Source organism: Falco cherrug, chromosome Z, assembly GCF_023634085.1.
Source record: "Falco cherrug isolate bFalChe1 chromosome Z, bFalChe1.pri, whole genome shotgun sequence".
NCBI lineage: Eukaryota > Metazoa > Chordata > Aves > Falconiformes > Falconidae > Falco > Falco cherrug.
Window position 1 is genome coordinate 28,672,912 of NC_073720.1, and position 23,186 is coordinate 28,696,097.

Below are 23,186 nucleotides of genomic sequence, written 5' to 3' on the forward strand. Positions count from 1 at the left end.
TTGCATAGTACCTAGCATAGTGGAGACCTAGTCAGAGCATTAAGGTCTTAATAGTAACAAACAGTGATTATACTGATAGATCCTGTGGTTGTCCACTTACACACACTCTCTAATCAGTCCCAGCAATACAAAGCTCATGCAAAGTTGGTTTTTTTTATAAAAGAGTTTTTTATAACATGCCTCTGAATTATTGATTCCAGAAACTTACGTTGACTGAGGATCAGTTTCATCCTGATTCTAGACTGCAGCGCATCCCTGTTAGGCTTTTATTGTCCAAGTGCAATTTGACTTGGAAACTGAGAAACATTTCACAGTTACAGTAGACTGTAGCATTCCCAAGGTGCAGGAGGTATTGGAGCACTCTCAGGCACTGTCATGTACTCAAGTGAATAAATACAGCTCTGCAAAAAGATGACTATTCAAACCCATTAAAACCTATGGGTTGGTGGGTTTTGCCTTTTTTTTTTTTGTTGTTTTGTTAGTATTTGCTTCCCTGCTGTGTAACTGATTAGTAGGAAGAATGCCAAAGATTGTATCAAAACAAGGCCTAAGTCTTTGAGACCATTAGTATTATGTTTTTTTAAGAAAGTCTGTTGTTGTCCACTTGTAAAACAAAACTAACCATTTAATGAAGCAACTTTAAAAAATGCTGGCATCTTTAATGCTGGATGCTGGTGTTGCACTCTGACCTGTCTTAAATGGCTGGTGAAACAGTCTGTAGCAATTAGATAGTTGTTTCATCAAGTTATGATTAAATCCAAATGCCTGTAATTGATGCTTCCTGTAAGCATTATTGAAACAGGACTTTAATGAAAGCAAATAGACATTCTTGCTGTTCCCAATATTTGAACTCCAGAGGGAAGAAAATGGAAAGCAATTAGAGCAGCAAAATGTATGTTTGTAATTTAATTTTCAGAGCATGCTTTTCTTTTTGTGTTAAATTCTGATTTAATGGGGAGATTTCACGTGCCACTTACAAAACTGCGTATTTAGACTTTGTGTAGTTGTTTAGCTCTACTTTTGGTACGGATGTCTTCTGCATTCTGAAGGCTCTCTAGGCTGCTGTACTTTTCCAGGCTTGGTCATGTGTGTAGCCCTCTGCTGTGGGATGCAATACATGGAGATTCAGTGAGCGGGCAGGAGAGTTGGTGGCCATGTTAATCTGATAAATGTTCTGGAAAGTATGCTCACTCAGATGGAAGAGCCAACCCTGCCACTACATTCTGCTGCAGCTTGGCTTGAGGCTGCAGGCATCTGCACGAGGTCCCAGCTCGGTCATCAGCATTTTCTGCAGGAAGTGGCAGTCACTTCTGTGCTGGGGACTGAACCCATTTTTCATGTGTACAATTTGAATTGAGAAAGGTTGTGTGCATCTCTTCACACTGGGGTGTGAAACTCAGCCCAGGACCGAGCCGGCAGCTCCTAACACAGGACTCTTTAATTGGTTTTTGGGTCTTTGCCAAAGGTAAAGCTCCATAAGCTTTTTGTCACCACTTCTCCAAATACAGAGAAAAGTGTGTATGTCTGAATGAGGATGACATAAAAGAGGCTGAACTTAAAACTGTTTAATTTTACAAATTGGTTGAGCACTGGAGTGGGTTGCCTGAGAAGACTGCTGAAGCTGTGACATGAGAACAGGTTAACGAAACATGCTCTGGGAAGGAAGCAAGCCGGTGCAGGGGGGCAGGGGAGGGCTCTCCAGCAGTTTCCCCTTGCTTGAGGCTGCCTCTCTTGTAAAGCATTTCTAAAGCAAATGAAGCATGCCTGTCCTGCAGCACAATGAATTCTTCAGCAGTTGAAGTGAGGAGTGAGTTAGACAGTGTGGGAGACACCAGATTACACAAGTTCCAAAGGTTCAGACCCAGCTGTATTTTTATGTCATTCTGATACTTGTTGATGCCATCAGTCATGGAGCAGCATGGCTCTTTGGCAAGACCAGCAAGAACGCAGTGTTACATCATCAGAAGGACAAGCTTAAGAAGTACTGCAGTGTTTGTAGCAATCTCAGTTGGCCTTCCTAAATACGACATGCTGTTATTTTACAGTATTGATCTTTTCAAGGGAAAAAAACTCGGCTTTCTGGGAAGTGAGAATTTTAAAATAAGTGTTTGTGAGCATATTGTGCATCAGATTCCCCTTTTTATATACACACTATTAAAGTGTATCACACTTTTGTTTCCTTCACTTGAAAGACTAGCTGGAGCTCTTTGGAGAACAGTGGTTGACTGCAAAGTCAAATACAGACAGATTTACATTTGAGATCATGAAAGGCAGGTTTTCTGAAGTTCATGGTTTGTGGATTACAGAATTTGTTTCTGTGATAACAGAGAGTCATATTGTCACATGAACTGTTTATCATCCTTTAGGTTTCGGCATAGTCCAAATTGCTGGTACTTGAGAGACTGGACCATCCACAGCTGGATCAGACAATGCTTAAAATACGGTGCACAAGACAAAGCCTTATACACATTAAAAAACAAGGTAAATTTTTAGAAGGAAAAGCCATGAATATATTCGATCAGCTTTTTGAGACAGGTGTGGCTTACCTGGAATTCCTATTGCAGCCAGACCTTGTAGACTGTGGTTTTAAGTTCAGATATTTCTTTGTTGAAATAACAATTAATGTTGCAGTTGAATTCTAGCTAAAGGTTTTTACAGCTTTTATTTCCTCTCCTTTCCCAAGAACCTTTTTGGTTTTAAACAGTGTTGGTGTCCAAAACCAGCTAGATGCAGGAGAGGCATAAAAACCTGATAGGCAATGCCTAATCAGTTAAAATGCCTGAAACAAATCCAGTACATTGAAACTTTAGAAGGTCTCCATAAAGGAGCAGTGCTTATCTCCTTGTGTTGCTTGACTAGCTGTCATATGGCAGCAGTGTATAATGCCATGGTTCTGATTTTTTGATACCTGCAGTCCTATGCTTGAGAGATTTGAACAGCAGATTTTCACACTGATTTTTTCCCCCCCTACTTCTCTTCAGGTGCAGTATGGAGTTTTCCCAGATAATTTTACATTCAATATTTTGTTGGATTGTTTCATAAAGCAGAAGAAATACGAAGGTAAGAAAATATGTACCAATTCTGCATCCTTAGTTCTGTGCTCTTATATCAGCAGAGCGATTTTTTAATTAAAAACTTTCAGCCATATTTTCTCTGAATTCACCTTAAAAACACACCTTATCCTTCCTTGCAACTACTCTTCTGCATGTTTATATCTCACTTCTGTTGATTTAATTCATTATATAATTTCAAACCACATCTAATTCATGGTTTCTGCTCTGATCTATCCCATTCCAAATGTAAACCAATTTCTCCAGTATTTACAAGTCTCACTTACATACTAACACCATCATAGGAGTTATTAGTGACAATTAGAGTGTTATAAAAATTTAAATGCATGTTGGTAGAGTTCATCTTAATTGCATGTAGCTACTCAGAAAGCTACATGTCTGAACTGTTTAGAGACTCTTGTCTGTCACTGCAGAGAGCCAGCTGTGCTGAATTACCATGTTGAGGTGCCTGGGTGCCTTCTTTCACTATTGACTGTTTAAGTGTTTGTCATGTTTGATGACAGGTATTTATGATTTTCATTTCACTGCAGGTTTTCACTGCAGGTTTTCTGGTACTGTAGGCTTGCAGTGAGCTATTCTTTGCATAAGCCCCTTGTAAAAAAAGTAACTGAAGGGTCAATAGAATTGCAGTACTTTTCTGTCGCTTTTATCATGAATGTTTTGCTAAATGGTGATATAATACATATGTTTTATTTTTAGAGCCCACTTAATCTGTGAATTCCCCCTTATTCCATCTGTATTTCTTTTCTGTGACAAGCTGAAGGCCTTTTGTTTAACAAACTCTGCTTCCTGACAGGGAGTGTCACTGGAACTCCTTGTAGAGCTCCTCCAGAGCACTGTTTGCTGAACACAGTGAGTGCTGTGGGTGATCAATGGCAATATTTCTGCCTCATTAAACTCTCCTGATAACCTTAAAAGCAGTCATCTCTTGTTTCTAATCTAAACAGAAGAACAGAGAAGTAGTTTATAGATACTTTTTAGAAGTTAATGTTTGAAAGGCTGAGCGAAGAAGAGCCAATTGAAGAGTGTGGCACTAAGATGAGTTTGGAAAGCTTCTTTGCTGTGGTCTCATGCTAGTCAACCCATTCTTCCTTCTTGCAGTGTGTTTGAGTGACCCAAGCAAGTAAGACTAATTCTGTGTACTACCAGTCATAGAAATCTTTTAACTTTTTCCCTAACTACTTCAAAACATACTACAGCAATAAATTATCAGTGAACATGAATGAATGCAAAAGGGAGCTGTGTAAATTTGTACTTGCTGATTATGTTTTTGTTTTCCTCCATAGATGCTATGTCAGTGGTAACGGAGATCATGTTGCAAGAAAGTTTTGATGAATTATCAACACAGCTTCTCTCTCTCTATGTTTTATACCAGTACCTGGCAATGAAGTCCGAACATACGGTAAGCTGACCACACTCAAAATGATACACAAAGCCTCCATTTCTAAGTGTTGTGGTGCAGTCAGTTGGGCATTCAGTCTTGAATGTATTTTATTTCCCCTAAGTTTACTTGGAAAAAATAAATACTCAATTTTTTAAATTTTTTTTCACAACTGCAGAAGAAAGAAAAAAAAGAAACAACAAAATATGAAAGCCATCGAATAACTTGATACCCCTTTTGCTCCTTTCTCTGGAAGGGAAGGTATGTTGGGGTTTTCAGATGTAGTGTGGTCCATTGGAAAGTAATGAAATGACATTTCTGTTCAGTTCAAAGAGGGCTTTTAGCAAAAGACCTGTCTCACCTATTTTACAGGATCCTGCTGAGTATTGCTTACCATTAGAGTTTGGTAATGGTGAAGTTGCAGAATTACAAAGCATTTTCACTAAGATTTTTACTATCCCCTTTGGCTTTGGGTGTGTTGTTTCTAGTAGGTATTTGTTTTAAAACTGAATTTGTTACATACTTCCTGTATCCAAGGCTTAGGGGTTTCTTATTCACATCTTGCTTGCTTAGGCCAATATGACAGTTCAGGCTCTTGGAAGTGGCTTTATTCTACCTTTTCAGGAGGAGCTCAGTTAGGTATCGGCAAAGGGTTCTGCCATGCCCATCACTTTAGGTAGCTACTTTTCATGTAGTTTGCCACAAGCCTTCAGTAGCAAAAGTACTTCATGCGTCCATTTGTCTTACATGAAGCATCTTCCAAAATGTGTAATACAAATGCCTTAAGGTTTTGCTCAATTGGGTGATAATTTCAGTTTTCGCTATAGAAAGCAGATGTGCATTTGCCCTATTCAGTATTAGCTTTCATTCCCCAGAATTCAAGTATGCTCAATCACTACTTATCTATGAAAAGCAGGGGGACCAAAATCTCATTTTCCCACTGTGTTTGTCCATTTTTGTGTATCCTCACTACAAAGACAAGCACTCGTTAACAGTGTGTAGCATTTCATGAAAGCTGAATGTGGACATCATGAAAGGGTTGTGTGGACATATGACACATTTGAGGCAAGCATATTTATATTGCTGTGACTTACTTAATACGCATTTTGAAATAACCCCATCCAACAGCAATCAGTCATGTTTTTATATGTATACACCATCCTGAGTACTATTCAGCACCTCATAATGATCAGTACCAATTTTCTGTGTTTGATTTAAGAAGTGGATTTAAGAGGTATGAGATATGCTCAGCTACTCCTGAAAATCCCATTCCCTTTTCCAAAGGTGTGAGACAGGTCAGCCAGTGTCCTGTTGCAGAGAGGCCTTTGGCCATAGCTTAGGGTTCAGCAGCCTGATGAAATGTTTTTTACTTTTAAGAGCTAAATCTTGGACAATGTTACTCTGTTAGTCCTTTGTGTGTATAGCAGTGGTGATAGAGAGCTTCCATTTTTCTGCTGTTGTAAACACCACTGAAAGCCTGACTAGTCTTGGCTCTCCCCAGAAAGTTTCCTCCTTGACTGCTGCAAACAAGCAGGATGATTGCTACCTTCCACTGCAAAGGTGTTAAACATTAAATTCTTGCAGTTCCTCCAGCTCTTGGAGCCAAATGGGCTAGCTCCCAAATGAACCTAAACCGCTAAAAGCACTTTTTCCAGTTGCATCTGGTTTTTCTGTAACATTCAGCTAGGGTGCTGAATTCAGCACAAAACAGCCCTGTCTCCTTGTATCCTTTTTCTGGCTCAAGGAAATACCTTGCCTGGCTGTCAGGTGATGGTATTTTGTGTCAGATGATAACATGCAAATTTTTGTAGCACCCGAATGGAGACACAAAAAAATGCCATACCTTGAAAAGACATCTCTGAATAATGCATTAAACCAGAAGGTCGAACCTTTGTGCTTTTTAAGACTCAGTGTACCTCAGGGAATTTTTCAGAAAGCTTCTTCCTTTCTCCACGGGTATTTGTTTCAGGTTATAAGGTAATAAACAAGACACTGAAGTACCCTGCCACAAAACCCATGTGTTAAGAGAATCAGGCTTCCTCCAATCTATTTCCTTTTATAGCTTCTTTTTCCTCATTTTCTTAGCAATGGGAATTGTTCAGCTCCTTTTATGTGCTGTAGAGGCATTTATCCTTGATGTTTGTGCTTTTCTGGTGTTGAAAGAGGTGCTGTACTATCCTATAGCAAAACAAAATTTACATTACTCTTGTGGTTTTAATGTACGTTCTGATTGGGTGCCCTTCTTTAGCTATCACTGGTCATCTGGCTCAGACGGCTGGTACCCCTCTGTAGCTGGAAAGACAGCTGTATTTTTAATCCTGGGGTGTGCAGTGGTCTTGGTGAATTGCGTATGTTCTTTTCACAGTGCGCATTTTGGACTCAAGAGCAGCAGCCATTGGCAGCATATTCTTCTCTCAGCATTCTCCTGTTCTGTTCCTGTCAGGGATAGGGAATGTATCTTCCCACATACTTAAAAGAAAAGGCTGCTCTAGTACAGAAGCCATGTAATTTTTTTCTTCAGTGTTGTTAGCCTGAAGCAAGTGGTAGGACATACAGGACAGAGAGAGCTTGGCCAATGTTAAATGAACGTAACCCTCTGTCCTGAAGGAGATGCACTGATTGACTTCCATGCAAAACGTCAACTGCTCACATTTACTGTCTTTTGGAAAGAGAGGTGTTCCTCACTATAATGTGTACTATTCCTCAGGATACATATACTGTAACTGAACACTAGATGTGTTTAATGATTCTTTACTTTATTGCAAAGACATCTGATGAAAGCTGCCTGTGTTGTCTTTGGCTGCTGCCATTTTGTGTTTGTGATTGTCAAGGAACACTTACTTAGTTTACATTGTTTGCAGTGGGAAGAGGAGAGAAATCTTGGAGCATCGCTAATGCTTACGGGTCTAAAGCAAACAAACACTGTGGGTTTTAGCTCCCAGCTGTATGGCTATGCATTCCTTGGTAAGTTTTATGTCCCTCAGAGTCGTCTTTTCCCTCTTGTCTTCAGTGGCTGAATTAAACTGGCCTCTTTGCTTTATTGAAATTAATCAATGAGAAAGCTGAGGGAAAAAAAGGCAGAAATAGTGGAAGGAACACTTTCAGAGTTAATACTGAATCTGTTTTGTAAGCCTTGAGGGTGGTACTGGTTTGAACGGTATGCCCTTTGTCAGACAGCTTCAAAACCTCCTTTAGGGCTCCCTGCAGGTTTGGATTGGCAGTTGAAAGAAAGAAGACCTTCTTAAAGAAATCTAGGATTGGTTGGTTTGTGGACCGACAAATTTTCAAAACAACCAAAAGTGCAGAGTTCCCTAACACAAACGTAAGTTTATGAACAATAGACTTTTCTTAGCGGGTTTCTCAAAATAATCTTTAAACCTCAAGAACTTCAGAGAGCACAGCCTGAAAAGCACTATGTTTAGAACATTTGCTGGTCACTGTAAAGTTAATGTTTCTGTTGTGAACAGCAGATAGCAGTGCTAAATGTTAGGGACTGTGTCTTCTAGGGAGTCTTCACTCCTAATGATATACTTTGTTATTCAAGAGCAATTAAGAGTATATCCAGAATTGGAGGGAAGGGGAATGGGGTAAATAATCCTTGAATATCCTCTAACCTTTAGTGAAATACAGTGCATACAGGTTTTGTCCTTCTCTACAAGATAATTATTTACTTGAAATTAATTAATTTGGAACTTACTTACTTCATTGTATTTTATGCTTTAATTTATTGAGGGTAATAAAAAGTGGACTTATTTTTAAAATGTGGCCTCAAAATACAGTGTGTAATGGCAGAGTTAGGATGCTGATAAAGATTTATCATGACTGTAGGACAACAAGGTCATTTTCAGTCAAAAAGGGGGGAAGATGAGAAAATCAGTTTGAAAGCAGGATTTTCCATAGAACTGTAGTTTCTTATCCAGTGGAGATACTGATACAAACAGGGTCTTTGCTGTACAGTTGGCATGCAGTTTGGAGTGGTTTTTATGTCATGTAGATCGGTTGAGTATTTTAAAAATGCACTTTACTGTTGTCTGTGAGCAGTAGTACTTGTTCCATGACATTGACATCCAGTAGATCAAAAGCTATTTACTGTTATGTCACATATTCCACAGTCTTGCCAATGCTGATGGAACCGACCTCTGAGAGAGTGAAAGATGTTTATGAGTACAGTGTGGCCTCAAGCACCTCAGCTATTTTAATTTAGCCACAGCCCATAAGCCTTGTGCACTTACTCCTTTTCCTAAAGCATTCTCTTCCATGTAAAGAAGAGTAAGGTGTGTTCCATGCTTTTCTGTCATTATAGCCAGAGTGCAAATTAGATTAAGAGCTTGGATGCAATTCATGTAAGCTACACTGAAGTGGTATTATTCGTAACATTGACAATGACAAAATCAAAACCTTAGAGTAGCAATCATTGTAAATTAGTACTCACCAACTGCAACATGGTGTCCATTTCCTCTGTTATGTAGGAATTTCATGTTCTCTAGTAATTACCATCAGAGGAAAAAACATATTATTGGCGCTGAGTGACACAGGTCCTGCTAAAGTCAGTGAAGACCTTGTTGCACAGAATGTCCTAAATCAAGAACAAAAATTTCATTTTGGCAGGTCTCCCGTATTTCCTCTTAGGAAGCTCTAGCAGAAATAGGTATACTAAGCCCTATAGTTAGCCAGAGCGTGTATTGTAAATACTGTACAGTCTGTCCACGATACATGCGTGAGTAGGCCCTAAAAGCCACAGAGATGAATCCAGAGTCTCACATTTAGTGCACACGTTCTACACAATCAGTCCCTGAAGGCAAAGGAGACAGTTGTCTAAGGTCTTCAGGTGTCTTGCTCAGAGCTGCTGTTACAACTTCCAGACAACCAGAAAACCTGACCACCTTTCCTCTTTTCTATCTGGACAAGATTTGTAGGTAAAGGTGTAGGGGAAATGGGGAAGAATCAGAAACAAACATGTAATAGCTGTGAAGTTGGGGAAAAAGAAGGCACCTTAATAAAATAAGGTAATAGCTGTTCTGTCACAGCAGCTTTGTAGAAGAGCATGTTGTTTTTACCACAGAAGTGAAGACACTTCTGGAAAACAGAGCCAACCCATATGCATTTCATTAAGTCTCAAGTGTTGAAGTACTACTGCTAAAGTGTTGTGTTTTTTTTTTATCACAGGGAAAGTGGAGTTGAATAAAGGGCTGAGAGCTGTGTACAATCTAATGCCACTGATGTGGACACCTGGATACTTGAATAGAGCCTTGCAAGTGATGGAGAATGTTGCTTCTTTGTCAGGGGACAGCAAAATCTGCAAGGAAGCTGTAAGTATGAAAGTTAAAACCCACTGAACAGAGGAAATTTCATACAAGCGAAACTCTGTTAAAACCTGTGAGTTCTGCGCCTTGCTATTGAGAAAAGGCCCAGCAATATTTCAGAGGTCTTTGGAAGACAGGGGAAGTAATGTTTAGAATAGATCCACTGCTTCAGTTGATCAACCAGAGATGATGTCTACTGGCATGTCCTTGGGAATGAGTGTTTGTTACTGCCACAGAGGATTTAAGTATGTTTCCTGAGTCTTCCCCTCCCTATAGAGACACATCGTTCTGTGTCATACGAAACACATCTGCGGGGATGGGAAGACACCTTTGTTTCCCAAGCGTTTGAAGTCACTTAGAGGCACACTTCTTAGCAGTGAGGATGAAATACCACATCTTGTTCCTCTCCCAACTAATTTCATGTACTCTGTGCCCTCTGAGATCACGTCCTGAGTCATGCTGGTCCAAAACCAGATTGATTTCTGGATGGGTTGTAGTGCCCTCAGCTGGGGAGGATGGATAGATTGGTCCATTTGTGAGGTCAGCACTAATTAAGGGAGTTGGGGTTTGGGAGTGCTGTGGGGCGTCAGGCTGATCCTGGAATCGGACAGCTTAGGACGATTAACTTAGGAAACCAGCACCACATGGGCTGGAACATAGAAACAGCACTGAGGTCTCACCTTTGCTTCTTGGTACTGTTTCATGAAGGTGTCTGTGGTCATGGAAGTCTCCCTTTTGCTAGCATCACTACTAGGCTTGCATTCTCTGCATTTCCCTTGACAAAGGCCAGGGCACTGCTCAGCAGATTCTCCTATTCATTGCTCCATGCACAGAAGCAGCTCTGTGTAATACTGGTCAGTGCAGGGAAGGAAGCATCACATCTGCAGCTTCCACCATTTTGAGTTACCTCTTCAGGTGTGTGATTTTGCAGTTTCTTTCTTACTCCAAGTGTGAAGAACTCAGCTTAATAACCATGTGATTTTTTTTCTGCTTACAAACCCTAGACAAATCAAAAAACTTCTCAGCTTGCTCTGGGTTGTAAATGAACATTTCTAGTGTTGAAACAAGGCTCCATCTGTCTGTGGTACAAGAGGTCCATAGAAGATCCCATCCTTCTGTGAACTAATACTGTAAAAATAGTAAACACCAGTAATCTCTAGCAATGCTTCCTTCACAGGCACTCTTCACTTTGTTTAGTGAACAACTAAGAACTTATAAACTGAGGTTATTACTGATTGCTCGCTAATGCTGCAGGTACCTCTGTACAAATCCAGTAGTAGATCCCCAAAACCAATGAGAACAATGACTGAGAGCGCCACACAGAAACTTCCCTGAAGAGATACTTGGCCTCATTTGGATTTTAGGTAGCAGTAAATAAACAGTAGTGCAAGTCATAGGTTTTACCAAGCTAAGTACCAAGAGCAGGCCTGGATGGTCTGTTATTATCAGAATAATTTTTCTCTAATGTTTTTTTGTGACCCCAATGCAGAAACAAGCAAAATATGTTGGTCCATATCCTTATCTGGTGTGAAGTAATTACAGTGTATTGATTTCCATGATCTGGCCTTTTCTACCTAAATACTCATTATGATTTTACTGCTACAATCCACAGAAGATATTTTTAATTACTATTTCCCACTAAAATGCAGTATTCCTAAGGGTGAAGTACTAAGAGCACTGACAAAGTCAATACTGAGGTCAGTTAACTTCTACTGAATTCAGCAGCAGATCTGATGGAGACAACCTCAAGTGCCATAAACCTTTTTCTCCTGTAGTATCCTGAGCCTCTTTTGGGCAGGACTGGGTTGACCCCTTTATGCCATGCTCATAAATCTGTATCACTGATAAGTATGGGCCGTGTCGTAAGTCATTGTTGCATGCGTGCACCATCACAGAGTTACTTGAGAGAGCCACAGCCCTGGTTTTGTGAACTTGGTTCTTTTCCAAAATGTAGTACTATTTTGTGGCTGAATAAATTTCCTTATCGAAAAGGGAAGCTTTCAAATTAACTTATTTAACGTGCAGGTTTGGTGTAAACATTTTCAAGAGATTTGGCCAATCGTTTTAAGTCATTTTTCTTTCAGGCTTTAAGCTTCCATTCATTTCTGACTAGGAAGGTGTCTTTTTTTTCTCTCTGCTGCTATTATATGAACAACACAGTAGAAATTCTGTTTAGTATTGTGCTGTATTGTTTAACTGTGAACAAGGAAGACAACTTCTGTTTTTTTTTCACTTGTCTGAGAAAGTCTCTAAATAAACATATGTATTTCCAAGCACATAGTTATTATTTCATTCCTTATTTCATCTTGTTTCTGTACTGCTAGTTTAAAGATTATATTTCAGTGTCAAGAATGTTGTTTCAAATAAGCCTAATTTTTATTCCTTTAGCATTATATACTTATGCTAGGAAAGTGAAATCCTAAGTATCAAGATCCCTTTTTCTTGGAGAAAGTATTATAGATTTAAAGGTTGTACAGATACAAACAGATACAGAGTTATTTCATCCTACTGATAAACATGCAGAATTAGGATTCATGGAAGGATAACAGCTCTTTGCATTTGCATTTAAAATGCAGGCAACCTGCATCCAGTAATTCCAGTTATTGAGATTATGTTATTCCCAAAACAGCAGCATCATCGATATAGCATTTCAATTTTCTTTATCAATAATACATACAGAAATAATTTACCAAGTCCCTTAGTGAAACTAATGCATCTTTTGATAGAACTGTAATTAGATGAGAGGATTGTTCTCTTACTACCTTGAAAGACAGAAGCATGAAGAGAGCAGTGGTGTCACATTAAAAATACATGTATACCAATGTATCATTATGCCTACATTTCCATTTTTCCTGTTAAATTACGGAACTAATGATAGGAATGGATGTTTTTGTTGCTGAACAGGTTATTTCCCAGGTTCTTTGAACTTGTCTTGACATGATCTGTGGCATTGTTGTCATCTGTGTCATCATCATTATCTGTGACTGTATGTCATGCTAATGCTGTTACCAATGTGACTACCATTTAGCATTAGTATTTATGGCCAGATACCAGACCAAGAGGACACATTAGCCTAATGCCTGATGTATCTGCAAATATGAGTCAGCATCTGAGTCACGGAGAGTTTTACTGTTGAGAGGTGGTGGTGGAGTTGTTCTCTTGCAGGCATTTGATGTCCAGCCTCAAAGGTCCCCAGTACAGTACAAAATTCTTCCAAGAGTAAGTCCTATTTCATTTTAGAATTTGGTTTTCTTTTTATCATACACAGAAGTCATCTCAAAATACATGGTAACTCATGAAATTGTTTGTAAACACGACAGTTTGTAACAGTAACAGCTGTTACTCAGATCGTGTGTCCGAATGGTTTATGCCAATAGTGACAAATGTCATTGTTCAGATTGATGCTCTGGAGACCATTTTGCAATCTGTTCTTGAAGCAAAACCTGGTCCAGAATCAGCTGAAGAAGTCAAGGAATTAGAGCAGAAGTCACTGAGTGCAGAATCAGAAGAAACAGAGCAGTCTAAAGCACCCGAGTACTACAGCCGATTCAAGGTAAGAGAGTTTCATTTATCTAAATATTCCAAGATCTGGTAGATCTCCATAATGTGTACTGGAAAATATATATGCTGGCTTATTATGGGTAGTAGACTGATACGGCTTCAGTGTATTAAGAGTCCTACCTGGCCTGTTTGAAACTGGTGTCACCTTACATTTTCACTTCTTCAAACAAGAAGCTGCAGTCTACAAAAGACATAAATGCTCAAAGCCACTTGTCTTTTGTTTGTCTGCTGGGATTTTATCTTCACTTTTCATACATCAAAATGATAAATGCAGTCCTGTTCACAGAAGTGGTATGTCATTAGAGATCCATTATCTGACCTTGTGTGGGTTCTTGTTCATTAAAATGAATTATAATAGGCATGAGACCATCATGAATTTATTGTCCATTTGTGTATGTTATGTTTAAGTAGGAACATTGTATCCTATACTTTCAGTCTGGGGAATTAAGTGAAGGCTGTATCACCTGCCTTTTTATCTTAAGGTCATTATGCTGATGGTAACAATGTGAAACACAGAAACAGTTGTTCATTAGGGCATAGCTATATAATGAGTGCATTTTATTTGATCATCTCACAGCTATATAATAAGCTTATTTTATTTTATCATCTGTGGTAAAAATCAAATATCCCATGTTGAAACTGATCTGGCTTATAGTTCCAGTAGTAGTACACTTTCCATAGCCCATCAGTTTCCCTTGTTGCTGTCACAACCTTGGACAGTTGTTCTGGATACAGACCATTGTTCTTCCAAAGAAATTTCAGAAGTTAAAAGACTAGTAATCTATGGTTTCACCTCACATACACACGCTTTTCCTTTCTTTCATTTTTATTTACATGAATTGTTTGCCATTACTCTTTAGATATTAAACTTGCTTTGTAGGCACTTAGAACTGTTTAATTAAAGTGTTTGGGAATTGGTGGGTGCTCAGCATGTGGTAATTAATGCTTGAATGAATTACAGTGAATTAGGTAAACATAAGTGCCCTTTGAAGGAGGGAGTGAGACATTTTTATGAGTCTGTCATTGTCTATGCATTGTCTAGTCTTGAAGAAAATAATGCAGAGTGCTCAAAACAAGGCCTAAATGTCAAATTGGGGACAGACTAGTGCCAAGAGGGTCGTTTTCTTCTCACCTCAACCTTTCCACAAGTTCTGTAATTATCTCCAGTTCAGGCATTCCTTGGTGTGCAGGGACTTTGAGCCAACAAATTATAGTCCCAATGCTTAGCTCTAAGCTCTCACCAGAACAGTCTGAATATAAGAAGAGATAGCACTCATGTGAGGTGCCTCATGCCATGTGAAGTCTGGGCATCCAGCAGTAATGCGTATGTAAATAAGCCACGATTTCTGGTTGTCTGCATGAGAAAAGTAGCTCTCAATTCAAAATACTATTTCAGCTATGCCAGAAGGAGTTATCAGACCCCTCTCAAATCCCTTAGGCCAGCACCAGCCAGTCTTCCCAGTTGAACCCCTGGACACCTATGGGTGTAGTTCACAGGGCAGAGAAGTTCACCAGAAATCTATACAAGTCTGAGGGAAGGTGGCAGCTCTGGAGCACTCTGGTGATGTTGACATTCACAACTGCTGTCCCAAGCACAGATCATGTGCCCCTCATGTGCTGTAACCCCAACACAAGATTTGTACTTCTGCTGATGGAAACACTTTGGTTGCACTTATGTCCAGCCCTTTATTAGCCAACATGTCCCAGTCTCTCTCACAGAGCTCAAAACCAGTTGCTTCTGTCTCCTGTTTCCCAATTCTTTCAAAAGTCATACACCTGGGTATGTGAGGGAAAGCATGTGGATTTGCTGTAGGCATACAGTTCCTGTCCGGAACTGTAGCCTGTTGTGCATGGCTTTTATACACATACTTGGACTCCATGTCTTATACCAGCCTTCAGAACAGCAGTTGGAGGAAGTCCCTGAAAAAGCCATGGTGGCCTAACAGATGCCATGTGCGAGAGGCAGCATGTCCTTCACTTCTGCTAAACAGGACTTGAGGGCATTTGGCTCCAGATAAAGCCTTTAGAGCTGTAATCTAGGCCCTCTGTTTTACATTGTCATTCAAGTTGTAATTACCTGTTTTCAGATTCCTTACTCTGAGGCTTACAACTCAGTACAGTGTTCCTCAGGCAATTCCTTCCATCACTTAAACGCTGGGAACACCTTCCCTAAAAGCAGTGCTCCTTTAACTGTCTGCATGCAGAGCCCTGGAGATTGCTTATAAAAATCAATCGTTTAGCCACTTAAGAATGTGCCCTTTTGGTACCTGCAGGACATAAATCCTGCTGCTTTCCTAAATTAATTTCACTAATGTATCAACCAAGGAAGAATCCAGGAGTTCAGTGGTACTAATAATGGCTTAGAAGTCCTGCTAGTTTCCAGTTTGTTCCCTTTCTGTGGTTCAGTGCGTAAACCTTTTCAGCGCATCCTTGGTGGTAGTTAGTAGGGAGAGTCTGAAGGATCTAAACCAGTTCTGTTTAAACTGAATATCTAATCTGTAAACATGAGTATAGTTGTCAGGTTACTTCCCCAGATGCAAGCTGTACGGTCTCTTCATATTTCTCACTGATGCATTGTATACTTTCTGACATCTTAAACAAAATAGAGACTAATACACCCACATATTGCCGAGTTTGGTTTTAGCCTGTTAGCTTCAAAGCCATTGCTTTTGTTTTCATTCTTTATCATAAAATCAAAAAACAGACAGAGCCAACTACCCAAGCCCTTCAGACCTGCATGCCTAGCTTAAAGAGTCTTTTAATCTGCTGTCTGTCCAGCACAAACCTTCAAGGGTCTGGCAAAACACAACAAAGCCTGCAGTTGTGTTGCCTAAGACACAAGTGGAGAGGCCTCAGAAGGGGACATCATAGTTTCCTGCTTAAGAACAAAGCGGAGCCTCAGGACAGCAGCTGAAGAGCAGTGCTTTGCAGAATATTGCCAACATGGACTAGGGTAAGAGGGTCAGCAGCACAGCACATAACCTTCCGCTGATAACTGGAAGTCTGGATATCTGCATGGCTCCAGAGTTTTTGTTTGGAGGTGAATGATCCCCACATCTTCTTTCTATCATCCTGCAGTCCAAAACGATAGGCTTTGTTCAAAGGGTCCAGTAAAGGAGCATGTACTTACTTCAGATATTTTGGCAAGTGCTGGGCTAGGTAAACGTTTTATTTAAAAGAACAATCAGGAAAACGAATTGCTATCTAATGGGTGAGCAAGGGGTAAAGAATTTCCCAGTGCCTTGTCATCTTTCTCCCCCAGAAGACTCCTCCTTGGTTGTGTATCTGCACTTTTAAGGCAATTAATCAGACTGTCAGTGAGCCATCAGGCTAAAGGTTCCAGAAAGCCAGAAACAGTGTCACTGGATGATTCATCTTCTTAAGTGAATTAACATTTTTATGCTGCGTGAAATCTAGATAAGTAAAGCATGAGAAAGAAACACTGTACAGTTTCTTAGTGAAGCTCTGCTCTTAGTTTCAGTAGAATGTCCCTGAAAAAACATCCCTTGCTTTAGCAGTATTGTATAGTCTGTGTAAGCATAGTCAAGCCTCAGGTCACAGTAACTGCTGGGAAGGAAAATCATGGGAATTACTTGGTATGCCTTAGCAAGAGAGCATTTAAAGTGATGCACATCTGTTGAGACAGGTGCTGATACAGGCAGCATGAAGCAAATAATTCAGTCAGTTTTGAGGTGAGACACAAACCCGAGGTGTCCAGATGATATTTATTGTAGTTGACTGGTCAGTTCATCTTTGTTAATAACAGATAATTGAACTTGGAAAAATACATAGACTTTCAATGGTTAATGAAAATTAAACTTCATTGGTTTAGTTTTGCAGCTCAAAGAAATTGTTGTTGATGTTAGCATTCCAAAAAATAGTACCAGCTACCAAAGTTGAAACACTTTGCTGGGGTGAAATAGTTACCTGGCCTGCTTAGCTCAGCTAATAGATTGAAACAGTGATGTGTTGGTTGTTAACAGGGAATTATTTTGTGGCTGATTATTTTGTGACCGACTGGTTCTCTCCTTCTCACTCTCTGCCAAATCCCTTTTTATGACAGGAGCTGTACTCTAAGCTGCATTCACTTGGCAAGGTTGAATCTGAAAGCCTGTTAACCCTGACCACCCAGCTTGTCAACGAAAAACTGCCAGCATGTGAAGTGGAAGACATTGCAAAATATGAGCAGAAGCTAAAGGAATGGGAGCAAGAACAAGCACTTCTCATTGAGAGAGAGAGAGAGTTCAGAGAAAAGGCAAAGCAGGAAATGGAAGCTAGGAAGCTAGCTAAAGCGTCTGCTTAGTCCTGGAACTCAGAGACTACCGCAGTGGGATGCATTCCTCTGTCACTGAAGTGCTTACCATTGTTAATATTTCACTTCAATCCTGCTGCAAGTATGAATGTGACTGCTGTATGCAAATTAAACTTTTCCCATTTTCCTGTTTCCTGAAGTAAAGCACGTGTGATTTATAGAAATCCTCATCCTGTATGTGAGCCATTTTCCTCCTACCATCAGCCAGGCAGGGGGTGGGATGGAGACAACACAAAGAAACAAAGGCCTGAGAAGTAGCTTGCCTGTGATGAAAGGTGTAGAGGGTGGAAGGAACAAAAGAAGAGGGAAGCATTTCAAACATAAGCTGTTTCAGTAGGGGTTTCTCACAGGAAAGAATGCCTTAGCTACTGTGAACTTCAGACACTAAGAGGATTAACATATATTGATTGCTGGGGTTTTTTTTTCCCCAACCCATTTTGGAAAATTTGGACTACTACTATACATAGAAGCCTGACTATACTATACTTGGAAGCCTGCTATACTTGGAAGCCTAACTTCTGACTGTTTCTAAAACTGCTTCTAAGAAGTTTTAGCCCAGTGAGTTAGCACTTGCACAGGCATTCAGATGTGCCTTCCCTGTAAGGAAGGTAGAAATTTCTGACTTTACTAATGCTGTTCTGCTCCATTTTTAAGATCAGTAGAGAGACACTCACAGTCACCTCGGCACACACTGAGAAGCTTCATACTGCAGTGCAGTTTCCTTTTTTAGTCTCGGTGCCGTTTCATCGGGGTGGTTGACCTAAATCCCTTCCTGTCTCAGCTGTGTACCTGGTCCCATGCCCCATTCTTCAGATTGGTAAAACAGCGTAGCTATTCATGCAGCACAAGGAAACGGCAAGGGAGGAAAGTATCATGGTGCATTGGTTGTGGGATGCATCAGCATCCGTTCCTGCTTATGTTCCCTGTCACCACTCTCATCAGCTGCAGCCAGTGACTATGGAGTTCATGGTAGGGCAGGTTCCTTGAAAACAGGGAGACAGTAGCAACAGCCCTGCTGTATTGCAGCTTATGGCAACAACAGTGTTGTCTCACTGAGCTTCGCCACAGGGTCTGATAAGCATTTCCAGTTTTATCATGTACCTGTCTAGTCTTACAGATAGACTGATAAAACTCAGATCACAAACTCACTGTAAATCCAGTGAGAACATGTTGCAGATCTGTGAACTTGTTATAAATGTAGGAAAGCATCTTATCCACATACACTAAATACTTTTAATCCCAGCAAATGCACTCAAGAGTCTGATGGCTCTTCCACATCCAAGCACTTGGCAGTAAGGTCTTTTCCTGCATCTTGCCAGCAAGTCCCACAGTTTCTGCCATACTGCAGTAAGAGAATGCTGTTTCCAGGTAAGCGGATGATTTTGTTCCTTGGCCTAACTAAAAGAGCAGTGGACTTTCCTGGGCAACTTTTCCCAAGATTCCTGAAGTTTCTTCTTTTTCGTGGTCTTAATGCTTTCTCATTACTAGGAGAAGTTAGGGAGTCTTAAGGGGGGGTAGTAGGTCAAATACACTCCTAAGAACAATTTCCTTAAAGCTGGTGGCTTTAAAGAGGTCATCACTCCTAGTCCAGCCACAGGAGAATGAAGTGTCCCTTCCCTCACAACATATTTCAATTCTTCAGTATCAGAACATGGGTTGTGCCTCCAAGGGTTTACAGTCACTCCTGCGTGCTGATCCCTTTCTCAGCTTCCCTCTACAGATGCCAACTCTCCATCCTGGGATCTTCTGTGCACCACCACAGTTTTAAGCCCCTCCTTGCTGACACGTGGCCTCTAACCACTGCAGCTCCTGATCCTGTTGCTTATGAAGCACCATTTGGCTAGGCCACAATGGGCACTGCTAAATTTCTCCTTGTTTCTTGTTGGCATCTGTGTCTTGGCAGCACAAGGACCCTGTTTGTGGCCCCACCTCCACCCTCCCTCACCCTGCTATGCTGGGCTGCTAGTGCTAGTTGAGCTCCAGCAAGCTGCCAGCTGTCGTGCCCCCTGCTCTTTCACAGAGCACACTTCACTTCCCCCACAACTAATCCCCCTTTCCATTTATTTAGACCTGATAATTACAGCAACAGGAGGAAAAACAAAATCCTCCTGGAAGCTCTGAGCAGCCTGTTAATGAGTGTTATAGGTTGCCTCATTGCTTTATTCCAGGCACTGTGGGTTTGAATGCTCTGAGCCCTGTCCAAAGCCTAAATTTAAAACAGCGTAGATACAGCCTTTCACCGCCTTTGCTGCTTGCAGGCAGCAAAGCACATTCCTGGGACCAGATGAAGGACACCAAACACAAGACTTGCAGCAGAGGGCCCATACCATTTGTGGCTTAAGGAGCCAGAAGTTTTGCCAAGCCCTCGTTGATCTGTCTGCTGGGTATCTCCCTGAGCAGGAAGCCACTTCTGACACTTCCACTAGCTGGACTGGCCGCACACCAGGGCCCTTTTCCCTTCCCATGCCCCAGCCAAGTGTTTTTCTGTGGTTCAGTAGCCTCCATCTTGCTTCTCCTGACCTCAGGTCTTACCACTGTCTCAGTATCGGCCAGCTTCTGCCAAACCAGTGTTTTCTCACCTTGCAAATACATTTCCCACAAGCCTACCTGCACACCCTTGAATTCTCCAGCAATCTTAATTGCTGCTTCCCCTTTGACCTCACCCTTGATCCTCTTCAAGTTCCTCCCATATATCATCTCATTTATTTGTTCCCCTTCCTCAAGGAGGCTGGACATGTCTCCCTGCCCTACACGCCCATCTGAAACAGCAATGTGCCCCCAGCTCTGCAGACAGCAAGCAGCTCGGGGTACTAAGTCAGCACCCTGAGCTTTGAGGACCTTGGACACTGCTCAGCCTCCAGAGGTTGGAAACATGACTTAGCAGCTGAAGCTTGAGGGAGGGGAGGGGGGGGAAGTACTCTGCTCTTTAGCTCTCTCTCCTACCTGTTTGCTTTGAGCGAGGTCAGCAGTGAAGCGAATTGTGAGCCAGGGTAATTCACAGACCAGGGTGGTTTCAGGCATGGGTTTGGCTTCCTAAGGGAGATGTGGACAGTAGCTGTGCACCACAAACGCAGCAGCATGAAAAAGCAACATAATAACAACTAACTCAGCTTAACTTCCCTGTTTTTCTGTTTCCCACTCCAGGGAAAGTAAGATGGACCTGTTTGCCCTATTACATAAATCATGTTGCACACACAACCTGTTTTTCAGCTGCTTGCTGGATTACTTTGAAAAAGAAGTTTGAGAAGAAGTTTGAGGGACACTTGTAGCAACACCTAGGAGTGAAACTGAGCCCCAGGTAGTCAAAAGCCCTTCTGTATGGATGCCGGTGGCTTTGTGTGCACTCCTTGATAGCCATCCATCACCTGCTGTGATGCAGCTGGCCGCATTTATAAGTGGGCGGGGGGAGGGGGGAAGCAAAGTCATACAGCAGCTTTTACTCTGTAGCTTGAATATCAGCTCTGATGCTAAGGGAAGAATGTGGATGTGTGTATATATGCATATAAAATAACCAACTTTTGTGATCTACAAATACAAAAAGCTTCCGAGTTTGTCCAGCCCTGTGTCCTGGTACTGGCTCGATGCAAGCTCACAACCCAGTGAGCACTTCCTCACGAGGACACTCGAGCTTTTTGAAATGCTGCTCCTTGCTGCATTGTTTCAGACGGCTGCCTAGGCCTTTCTGTATGTGGATGGGACTGACAAAATATTTGCTGGAGAGGACAGACCGAAATCTTTCTTGGTAGCAACACTAACGCCTTTTTTTGGATCACCTCTTCTAGAAATATTGCTTCACATCCCGTTTTCATTTGTGACTACGGCTGTGATTTAGATTAAAGCTATTGCAATGTCTCCCTTGTCCGTATATTTCTTTGTGACAGATTTTGAATAATTTCCCTACTCATTATCCTGGTGGCTGTATAGCTAAAGGCAGGGTAAGATCTCCCAGTGCTAGAAGCTATACACTTGCATGCACGGTCACTGAGCTGTGCGAGCAAACAAGGTGATGAGCAGCCTGTGATAACCTTCTGTGATAATACCTGCCTGTGATAACGCTTCTGGTACAGCACTGCCAGACTTGCACATGCTAGGCAGTGTTAACAGCTCTGCAGTTCCCCAGGTATGGGAGAGACCCTTTTCTCCTCAACACTAGCCAAAAGAAACAGAAACCAGCAGACATGCAAAGCCTGTTTGGTGTGTTGGCATGAATTCAGCTGCTCTTAGGAGAAAAAAACAGCACTTTAGAGTCTTTTAACTGAAAGCTCTTAATTTCAGTTAAAAAAGAAGCTTCCCAATTGAAATCCATGGCAGATACCAAATGTGCTGCTGATTAGGTAAGCAAATAGGCAGTTCTTCCTCCCACACAAGTGTCACTGGCAGAACGCTTCCAGCGAGGCAGTGAAGGCTCTTATCCATTATTCACAAGAAGAAAATTACATGTTTATTCCCCTGCAGCTCAAATAAATGTTGCCTGAAGCCTTGCACAGGTGGGCCCTATTTATGGTAACACCTGACCTTGCCAAGGTAAGGTTACGGGATGCTCTCAGACATGGTCAGATGCTGTGTCCAACACACAGCACTGGTATTGAGCCCCTTCTCACAGCTTCAAGCACCTGGTCCCTCCTTTAGTGGCCTGTCCAAGCTGCTGGCTGGTCTGTCCCAGGGCACTCTGGTCACCCTAAAACTGTGGGACCAGAAGGATGACCTACCCCAGCTGCAAATGAATGTTGGCTGGTGCAAGGGGCTTTCTGACCTAAGCAGCTGTTGCTGCCACTGAGACAGGCAGAAGACAGCCTGGGGCACAGGTTGGCAAGTGTGCTGTCTTGCCCCACCTCCTCAGGAAGCTGGAGTCATAGTTACAGAATGGAACTGCACCCTTGACTTTGCAAGATGGCCCACCTAACAGCATCTGATTCTGCAAGCACTGCTGCTGGTTTTGCTGGGAGTGCTTATGTGGAAACTGCAATGGAACCTTGCAAAATTTATTTCTAGTGAGTATTTGAACACATTTGTGGAAAGTAAAGTTAAATTTACATTCCCATAAATTTAGTGATAGGAAATGTTGAGATAAGAACAAAGCTTTTTGATTGTAGAAGAGAAACTGCTGATGACATAAATGACAAACAACTTGAACTTGGGATATTGACTCTTTCAAAATAAAACTGGAGAATGAAGTGTAGGTCAAGAATTAGTGACAAAACTATTCAAGAGTAACTGGAGATACTAAATGTGATAGAAAATGGGGCCATCTACTCTGGGTCAATCTCCCCATGGAAATATATATATATATATATCTCTTATAGTAATCACAGAGTTGTCACCAAACTCAGCTAGCAGTTGCATAGTACTAACGCTGTTGCTGCTCTTAACCTTTTCTGATAAACTGAAGTCCACTCAACCCGTTCTAAATTGCAGATGCCCCAGGCACAGAAATAGCATTAGAGCCCCATTGACAAGCACATTAGATTACCAGGAAAAAATTCAGCCTTCAATATATCTTGTATATTGCAAATCCTGACAGTTCCTTCCTTAAATGAATTGGGAAAGAAACGTTCAGG

At 41.3% G+C, this 23,186-nt stretch overlaps 1 protein-coding gene across 2 annotated transcripts in view; it reads left to right on the top strand.

The window, feature by feature from the left end:
* MRPS27 (mitochondrial ribosomal protein S27) overlaps positions 1 to 17,760 on the top strand; it is a 46,485-nt gene extending 28,725 nt beyond the window's left edge. For both annotated transcript variants that reach the window (XM_055698511.1, XM_027807499.2), the window contains 7 exons: positions 2,367 to 2,481; positions 2,982 to 3,060; positions 4,358 to 4,473; positions 7,314 to 7,416; positions 9,619 to 9,761; positions 13,153 to 13,308; positions 17,380 to 17,760. In XM_055698511.1, the coding sequence (XP_055554486.1) occupies positions 2,367 to 2,481; positions 2,982 to 3,060; positions 4,358 to 4,473; positions 7,314 to 7,416; positions 9,619 to 9,761; positions 13,153 to 13,308; positions 17,380 to 17,619 (952 nt within the window). In that variant the 3' untranslated portion in view covers positions 17,620 to 17,760. The remainder of the gene's footprint in view (positions 1 to 2,366; positions 2,482 to 2,981; positions 3,061 to 4,357; positions 4,474 to 7,313; positions 7,417 to 9,618; positions 9,762 to 13,152; positions 13,309 to 17,379) is intronic.
* Positions 17,761 to 23,186: the final 5,426 nt, after the last annotated feature.